Here is an 8,913-nt window from a genome sequence, read left to right as displayed (position 1 = left end):
CATGAAGAAACAGGGGGACCCTGCTATGGGGTCACTGAGTGAGGACTGTAGGGACCCAATGTGAGGCCAGGGGAACTATGGGGACCCAGCATGTGGCCATGAGCACCAAGGGGGACCATGGAAACTCTGTGCTAAGGACATTTGGGGACACAGAGCAGAGACCGTGGGGCCCCAGTGTAGGGCCATGGGGCATCCAATGTGAGGCCAAGGGGACCCAATATGGGGCCATAGGGACCATGAGGGACTGTGAGGGACCACAGGGCTCCTATGCTGGGGGCACTGAGTGGGGACCACAGGGATCTAATGGGAGGGTATGAGGGTCCACGGGGAACCAACATGGAGCCATAGAGACTGTGAGGGAACACAGGGACCATGTGCTGGGGACAATGAGAAGTGCAGACACCCAGTGTGAGGCCATGGGGACCGAAAGTGGTCTCATGAGGACTACGTGTGGAGGACACTGAGCGAGGGCCATAGGAACCCAGTGTGAGACCACGGGGGGATCATGCAGACCCAACATGAGATCATGGGGAACCACGAGGACCGTGTGCTGAGGACACCAAGTGAGGGCTGCAGGAACCCAACGTGGATCCATCGTGTGGGGACACGGCTCGTAGCCGCGAGCACCATGGGGGAGAGTCTGCGCTAAGGACATCTGGGGACACTGAGCAGAGCCCATGGGGACCCAAAGTGGGGCCGCGGGGGGCCGCTGCCCGCCGCCATAGCCCGGCCCCACTGGAGGCGCAACGCGGACGGCCGGGACGGGTCGGGGTTCGGGGCCGGGGTCCCCGCGGTGACGTCACCGCCCGGGCGGCGTTGCCGGGCGACGGAGGCGCGGGGCCCTGACGTCAAGGCCCGATGGCCGCCCGCCCGCCCGGCGGCATGGAGGCGGCAGGGACGGGGCCAGGCCGCGGGCAGCGCTGAGATGGTGAGGGCCGGGGACGGCTGCGGGGACGGGGGAAGCGGGGCCAACGGGCCGCCTCGGTCCAAGGCCTGCGGGCGGCGCCGGGGCCGGGCCTCGCGCACGGGCCGCGCCGCGGGCGGCGGTACTGAGGTGGGACGGCCGCGAGCGCGGGGCTGGGGTCCGCCGTGTGCCCCCCGGAGAGCCCTGAGCTGCCCCGGGAGGAGGAGGGAGGGGCTGAGGGAGCTGACCCCTCCCCATCGGTTGTGGGGCCTCTGCGGGTAACGGCCGGGTGCCCCCCCGGCCTGCACGGCCTGCACCCCCAACCCGCGCTTCCCAGTTTGCCCATCAAAACCCGCATCCTGCAAACCTGCACCTCTGGAACCTGCATCTCTTATTCTGCACCCTCAACCTGCATCCCAAACCTGCGCCCCTAAGCCCGCAACCCTAAACCCATAACCCTAACCCTGTGCCTCTAAACCTGCACCCTGCAAACCTTCACCTCCGGAACCTGCATTCCTCATCCTGCACCCCAAGTGTACACCTCCCAATTGCACCCCAAACCTGCACATCTCAATCGACACCCCTAAACTTGCATCCCCAGAACCCATACCCTGCATCTTTACCCACAGCCCGGACCCCAAATCTGTACCCCATATCTGCACTGTCAAAACTTGGACCCCTCAATCTGCATCCCCAAAACCTGGATCCCTCAAACTGCACCTCAGTCTGCACCCTGCAAATCTGTAGCCCCATAACCTGTACCCCAAACTTGTACCTCAAACCTGCATCCCAAAAACCCATACCCCAAAATCTAACCCCCTAATCTGCACCCTGCAAATCTACCTCTGAGAAAGCAACCCCTAAACATGCACCTCTAAACCCACACTCCAAATCTGCACCCCTGAGCCATCCTCCTTTCTGCACCCTTAAATTTCACCCCACCGATCTGCTACCTAAACATGCAGTTCTCAATCCTCCCTCCAACCTGCACCCCAAAACCTGCACTCCCAAATCTACCCCCAGAATTGCCACCACAAACCTGCAGCCCCAAATCTATCCTGCAAACCTGCTCTCCCCAAATAGACCTATACTCCTCAGTCTGCACCTCAATCTGCTGCCTCTCAACCTACACCCCAAAATGTTCCCTCCGGACCTACCCCCAAAGCTACACTATTTAATCTGACCCACAAACCTGCAACCCCCAAAGCTGTCTCGGTGCAGCCCTTCATTCTGTGCCCTGCAAACCTGCGCCTCAAACCCAACCCCCCAAATCCCAATCCCCATCTTTCTCGCCCCCAATCTGCCCCTCCAACTCCTCAACGTGCCCCCAGCCCACCCCAACAAATTCCCCCAAAACATTCTGCCCCAAATTCTCCCCACTAACCCTCTGCCCCCCATCTGTCTTCCCACAGGACCTCAAGGGCCAGTACTGGACGGACGATGACTCCGATGGGGACAATGAGTCTGAGGAGTTCCTTTATGGGGTACAGGTAAAGTCACTGGGGGAACAGGAGCCACGGTAGGGGGAGAGGGGGGGGGTGTTGGGGATTCCTTGTCCCCTCTGTGGGGCTGTGGGGACACCGGATGCGATGGTGCTGTTGCAGGGGACCTGTGCCGCCGATCTGTACCGGCACCCACAGCTGGACGCCGACATCGAGGCCGTGAAGGAGATCTACAGCGAGAATGCTGTGTCCGTCAGGTGGGTGTGCCTGTGCTGTAGCATCCCGAGGCACCTGGCTGTGATGGTGCCTTGTCACCTGGTGGGGGCACCCCCAGGACCCAGACTCACGCCTTCCACCGTGCCACGTGTCATTGCAGAGAGTATGGGACCATTGACGACGTGGACATCGACCTCCACGTGAATATCAGCTTCCTCGATGTGAGTCCCTGAGGTGCAGGGGGGATCTGGTGGGGTGGCACTCGGGTCCTCACATCCACCTTGATGTCTCCGTGGCTGTCTCTTGGCAGGAGGAGGTGGCAACAGCCTGGAAGGTGCTTCGGACAGAGCCCATCGTCCTGCGCCTGCGCTTCTCCCTCTCCCAGTACCTCGATGGCCCCGGTGAGTGGGGATGGGCAGTCAGAGTGTCCCTGCGTGGCTGTGAGCGCTGTGCTGACCAGCAGCTCTGTGCCCACAGAACCGTCCATCGAGGTCTTCCAGCCATCCAACAAGGAGGGCTTTGGGCTGGGCCTGCAGCTGAAGAAGTAAGAACCAAAAACACTGCGGGGTGACAGGGAGGGAGCAGGTTACTGTTTTCATAGAATCAGAGAATTGTTTGATTTGGAAGAGATCCATAAAGGCCATCAGTCCAATGAATGGGGACACCTACATCTCCATTAGGGGAGAGTAGGGGCTCAAAGCTCCCACCAGCCTGACCTTGGCTGTCTCCAGGGTCAGGGCAACCACTGCCTCTCAGGGCAAACTTTGTTCCTAGATCAGCCAGGTGCCACATGTCCCCATCACGCTGTGTGCTCTTGCTGGCCCTACAGCTCCAGGACGGGCTGGTCACTGAGTTTTCCCTGGGGTGGAGCAGGAGATGTGCTCAGCCAAAGCACTGCTGGGTGCCAGCATCCCACCTGGGCACCCATGTCACCTCTCTGCCAGGATCCTGGGCATGTTCACATCGCAGCAATGGAAGCATCTCAGCAACGACTTCCTGAAGACCCAGCAGGAGAAGAGGCACAGCTGGTTCAAAACGAGTGGCACCATCAAGAAGTTCCGAGCCGGTCTCAGCATCTTCTCTCCCATCCCCAAGTAAGGTTCCAGCAATGTCCCCACCCTCCCCAGTGCCTCAGTTCCCTCATTTGCTGAGGTGAACAGGAGCTTGAAAAATCCCCAAAAGCAGGAAGGTGAAAATTCAGCGCTGGATGTAGGGGAACAGAAAAGCTGTGAGGGAAATGGCCCTCTGGGGAGGGTGATGGTAACAAGTGTCTCCTCGGTCCCGTGCCCACAGGTCGCCCAGCTTTCCTGTCATCCCAGACTCGGTGCTGAAGGGCAAGCTGGGTGCTCCTGAAGTGCGCGTCAACCGCCTGATGAACCGCTCTGTCTCCTGCACAGTGAAGAACCCAAAGGGGGAGGTGTTTGGCTACACCCCCAGCACCCAGGCAGGTGTTGCCCCCTTCAACATCCTGGTGGGTGTCAACCCCGGCTTGGGGCTCTCTTTGCTCTCCCTCCCTTTCCCACATGGCATCAGGGGCACATGTCCCCACTGTCCCTCTGGGATGGTACTGGGGCCTCCAGGGCTTTTGGGAGGTCCTGATGCTGTGTGAGGGGTGTGGGAAAGGAGTAATGCATCTGGCGCCGCTCCGGCTCCATCGCAGGTTGGTGGCCACTGTAAGAACGTCCCCACGCTGGAGTACGGCTTCCTCGTCCAGGTGAGCAGCCCATGGCACTGCTCCTGCTGTCCCTTTATGACTCCCGGGGCCGCCATGGGGCTGATCCTGGACCTTTCCTACAGATCATGAAGTACGCAGAGCAGCGCATCCCGACACTCAATGAGTACTGCGTGGTGTGTGATGAGCAGCACGTTTTCCAGAACGGCTCCATGCTCAAGGTGCAGCACTGCTGGGGGCAGGTAAGTGTGCATGTCACCCCGTGTCACCATCACTGAGTGCCTGTCCCCTCTGCAGCCAGCCGTGTGCACCCGTGAGCTGTGCGTCTTCTCCTTCTACACCCTGGGCGTGATGTCTGGTGCAGCAGAAGAAGTGGCCACAGGCGCTGAGGTACACGGGGAGTGACACAGGTGGGTGACACAAGGTGGAATCTCTGGGGTGACCCCATGTCCATCTTGGTGGCCAGGTGGTGGACCTGCTGGTGGCCATGTGCCGCGCTGCGCTGGAATCCCCCCGCAAAAGCATCATCTTCGAGCCTTATCCCTCCGTGGTGGACCCCAATGACCCCAAAACACTTGCCTTCAACCCCAAGGTAAGAAGCGGGGTGGTGTGCCCCAGCACTGGGCACTGACACCCTTCTGACGGCCCCCTCACTGCTGCCCCACATGCAGAAGAAGAACTATGAGCGGCTGCAGAAGGCTCTGGACAGCGTGATGTCCATCCGGGAGATGACCCAGGTACATGGCAAGCCCTAGCTCTGCATCCTGGCACCATTTTGGATGTCTACATGGGATTTTGGTGCCTGTCTCCATTATGGGTTGGTTATGTGTTTTTTTTTGTGGTGCTGTGGCTCTTCCAGGGCTCCTATCTGGAGATCAAGAAGCAGATGGACAAGCTGGACCCACTGGCACATCCCCTTCTGCAGTGGTAAGACCAAGGGTGCTAAAGGGGTGGGATGGAGTGAAATGTGGTGGAGTGGGGTGGGATGGGATACAACAGAATCAAAGAATCATTAAGGTTGGAAGAGATTACTAAGATCATCTAGTCCAACCATCGACCCATCCCCACCATACACACTGACCGTGTCCCTCGGTGCCACATCTCCACCGCTCTTGAACACCTCCAGGGATGGTGACTCCACCACCTCCCTGGGCTGCCTGTTTCAGTGCCTGACCACTCCTTCTGAGAAGACGTTTTTCCTAATATCCAACCTGAACCTCTCCTGGCACAACTTGAGGCCATTTCCTCTCATTCTATTGCTGTTACCTGGGAGCGGAGGCCAACCCCCACTTTGCTGCAACCTCCTGTCAGGGAGTTGTAGGGAAGAATAAGGTCTGCCTTGAGCCTCCTCTTCTCCAGGCTGACCCCTCCCAGCCCCCTCAGCTGCTCCCCATAACACCTGTGCTCCAGACCCCTCGCAGCTCTGTTGCCCTTCTCTGGACAGGCTGCAGGGCCTCGATGTCTTTCTGCCACTGAGGTGTCCAAAAGTGAACACAGTAGGGTTAGGATGGGATGTGATGCATTGCAATGTGATGGGATGCAGTGGGATGGGGTTGGATGGTAAGGAGTAAAGTGTTTAGAGACTAGTGGGGCTCAGGTGGGACCACTCTATCTCATCTTCCTTCTCTTCTGCCCCCACAGGATCATCTCCAGCAACAGATCCCACATTGTCAAGCTGCCTCTCAGCAGGGTAAGTGGCCTGGCCAGCGCTGTGCGGGTGTGAGCTGCAGGATGTAGGGTGTGGGGTGTAGGGTATGGGAGGTGGGATGTGCAGTATAGGTGTAGCTACAGGCTGTACACTTATGGTGTGAGATGGAGGATGCAGGATGTGGGACAGAGGATGTAGAATATGGGAAGCTGGAGGAGGGATGTATGTGTATGGCATGGGGGTATAAAGGCATGAGATGTAGGTTGTTGGGTGGAGGACATGGGGTGTGCAATGTGGGATGCAGTACTGGGACAAGAAACAGAGGATGCTGCAGGAAGCAGTGGGTGAGCTCCTAGAAATCCTGGCCCCCCCGCCATGGCCAAGCATCTGAAAAGTGCTGAGGTGGGTGCAGAGCTGGGGGCTGCCGTGCATGATCTGTGTCCGTCTGTCTGTCCTCTCTCCTCGTCGGCGCTGCCTTTGCTCTGCCCTTTCCACTGGTAGCAGCTGAAGTTCATGCACACCTCGCACCAGTTCCTCCTGCTGAGCAGCCCCCCAGCCAAGGAGGCCCGGTTCCGCACCGCCAAGAAGCTCTACGGCAGCACTTTTGCTTTCCAGTGAGCAACTGCAGGGCGGTGGGGGTCTGGTGGGATCCCTGTGGGGTGCTGCAGGGCTGGGTGCTGTGGGACTGACGCCGGCTCTTGCAGTGGCTCTCACATTGAGAACTGGCACTCCATTCTGCGCAACGGGCTGGTCAACGCATCCTACACCAAGCTGCAGGTACCGCTCGCTGATGCCGGTTCCGGATCCGGGCAGGTGGGGAGGGATGTGGGCAGCCCCAGGGATGCTGTGCCTCGTGCCCAGGCTGCCGCGGGTGCCGCGTTGCTCACCCCGGTGTTTTCCTGCAAGCTGCATGGAGCAGCCTATGGCAAGGGCATCTATCTGAGCCCCATCTCCAGTATTTCCTTTGGATACTCAGGTAAGAGGCTGCCTGCTCTGCTGGTACCACCTGTGCTCCCATCCTGCTCCCTGCATGACACAGAGGAGCCGCATGGCATTGGGATGCTGAGGCGTCCCAGCCACATCCCATGTCCTTCTCCCACACCATCGTCTCCCCAGCAAATCGGGGCACTCTGATGCACCCACTCAGTCACTGAGGAAAAAAAAAAGAAAACAAGGAGTGGGCATTTCCTAGGCTGAAAAAATGACTTTAAAGTGACGTGGCAGCTGCTTCTTCCTTGTGCTGACTCCAAAAGGCGCTGCTCCCACTGTGGGGGTTGGTGTTTGCCTGCAGGTTGGCTCTCCTGGTGTGGCCATCCCTGGGGTGTCTGACACGTGTCCCCACCACCATCCCCGTGTCACCTCAGGGTGCTGCTGCCCAGTGGTAGCCATGTCCCCAGCCTGGGAGCCCACAGGCCAGGAATGACCACTGTGCCATTGTCCGCAGGGATGGGGAAAGGGCAGCACCGGATGCCTTCAAAGGACGAGCTGGTGCAGAGGTACAACCGGATGAACACCATCCCCCAGGTGACACAGCGGGGACACGGGGCTGGGGCTGGGAGTGGGCAGGGCTGACACCGGCTGCTCTCCCTGCAGACCCGCTCCATCCAGTCCCGTTTCCTCCAGAGCCGTAACCTGAACTGCATCGCGCTTTGCGAAGGTGCGGAGCCACGTGGGGTGGTGGGCTGACAGGGCTGGGTTGGGTGTGCTGGCGTGACGTCCGCATCGGGGACAGCCCCCACATGGCGGCCCCTTCCCTCCGCAGTCATCACATCCAAGGACCTGCAGAAGCATGGCAACATCTGGGTCTGCCCCGTCTCAGACCACGTCTGCACCCGCTTCTTCTTTGTGTGAGTGCCAGCACCTGCTCTGTGCTCACGCCCGCCCTGTGGGCACCGCTAACACTTTTCCCTCCAGGTACGAAGACGGCCAGGTGGGAGATGCCAATATCAATACTCAGGACCCCAAAATCCAGAAGGAGATCATGCGTGTGATCGGGACTCAGGTGTACACAAACTGAGTGGCAGGGGCCCTGCTGGGGGGTGCTGAGCGACGGCCCCGCATGTGGTTGGCAGCGGGTGGTGACATGCGGGGACACCAGCGGGTGGCCGTGGGGCCGCAGCTCCTCCCTGTGCAAAGGTGAGCAGCGGGGAGTGGGCTGCCAGGTCCCGTGTCCCCTACGCTCCATCCCTGACCCTGTGCTGGTGGCTGTCCCTCCTCACGTTTGTGGCGATGGCGTTTTTATTGATGAGAAACTGAAGCAAAAAAAAAAGCCAAACCGACAGAACAAGTGAAAGCAAACAAAGAAAACAACAAAAAAAAAGAGGAAAGCGAGCTGTTGTGGTGGTGTGGAATTCTTTGAGCGCATCGCTGGGCTGAGTGCTGCGGGGTGCAGGGAAGGGGGCACAGGGAGGGGATGTGATGGCAGAGGGACGGGGATATAAGGATGGGATGGAGCTGCATCAAGCGGTGGGCACATGGGAAGGGATGGGCTGTTGTGGAGAGATGGGATGCGGCCACTCTGAAGGGATCTTGTGGTCACGCCACGTGCTGCAGAGCGAGGATCGCATCACGGAGAGCATCTGCTGTCTTGTGCTTTGGGGACACCGGAGGGACACCACGGGGACAGGAGCAGAGACACAGTGAGCAAGGACTGCACCGGGCCGCGCTTTGTTTCAGCTGACACAGACACCAACAGTGACAGAGGGGCAGCTGCCAGCGCCTGCATGGCCACGTCCCACTGCATGGAAACCCCAAAGGAAGCCTTGGGGCTTGGCTGGGTGGAACAGAGGCGGTTTCACACTGAGATTAACCCAAAGGGAATCAGCCCAACAGCCCAGGCCCTGCCTGCTCCCGCTGCTCGGGGACACATTCCTTTGGGAAGCGGCAACTAAAAAACACAAGGAGAAATCCCCACAGGAGCGGCTGTTTGTGCAGGTCGGGTCCTGGTGGGTCCGCAGCATCTCCTCCTCCAAACACACGGCCGATGTCGGCCCGGCGTGGCAGCCATCGCTCCAAAGAACCAACCAAGGTG

General features: G+C 59.5%; 1 protein-coding gene across 2 annotated transcripts; it reads left to right on the top strand.

Annotated features, from left to right (window-relative positions):
• Positions 1-813: 813 nt before the first annotated feature.
• PARP6 (poly(ADP-ribose) polymerase family member 6) lies at positions 814-8,177 on the top strand. Of its 2 annotated transcripts, none has more exons than XM_072345672.1 (22): positions 814-928; positions 2,317-2,394; positions 2,509-2,603; positions 2,723-2,783; positions 2,873-2,963; positions 3,040-3,106; positions 3,507-3,656; positions 3,856-4,033; positions 4,223-4,276; positions 4,360-4,455; positions 4,532-4,624; positions 4,701-4,826; positions 4,906-4,971; positions 5,094-5,161; positions 5,876-5,924; positions 6,387-6,496; positions 6,587-6,659; positions 6,789-6,858; positions 7,327-7,406; positions 7,476-7,539; positions 7,645-7,729; positions 7,797-8,177. In XM_072345672.1, exons 1-22 carry the CDS (start codon positions 926-928, stop codon positions 7,897-7,899), a joined length of 1,860 nt encoding a protein of 619 aa, XP_072201773.1. In that variant the 5' UTR covers positions 814-925; the 3' UTR covers positions 7,900-8,177. The 2 variants fall into 2 exon arrangements, with proteins under 2 accessions (XP_072201773.1, XP_072201772.1); XM_072345671.1 differs by having other exon boundaries at positions 6,384-6,496.
• The last annotated feature ends 736 nt before the right edge of the window (positions 8,178-8,913 follow it).

This window comes from Excalfactoria chinensis, chromosome 10 (assembly GCF_039878825.1).
Source record: "Excalfactoria chinensis isolate bCotChi1 chromosome 10, bCotChi1.hap2, whole genome shotgun sequence".
NCBI classification, from domain to species: Eukaryota; Metazoa; Chordata; class Aves; order Galliformes; family Phasianidae; genus Excalfactoria; species Excalfactoria chinensis.
The sequence above is the reverse complement of the archived record's forward strand: the minus strand, read 5'-3'. Positions and strand labels throughout refer to the sequence as shown.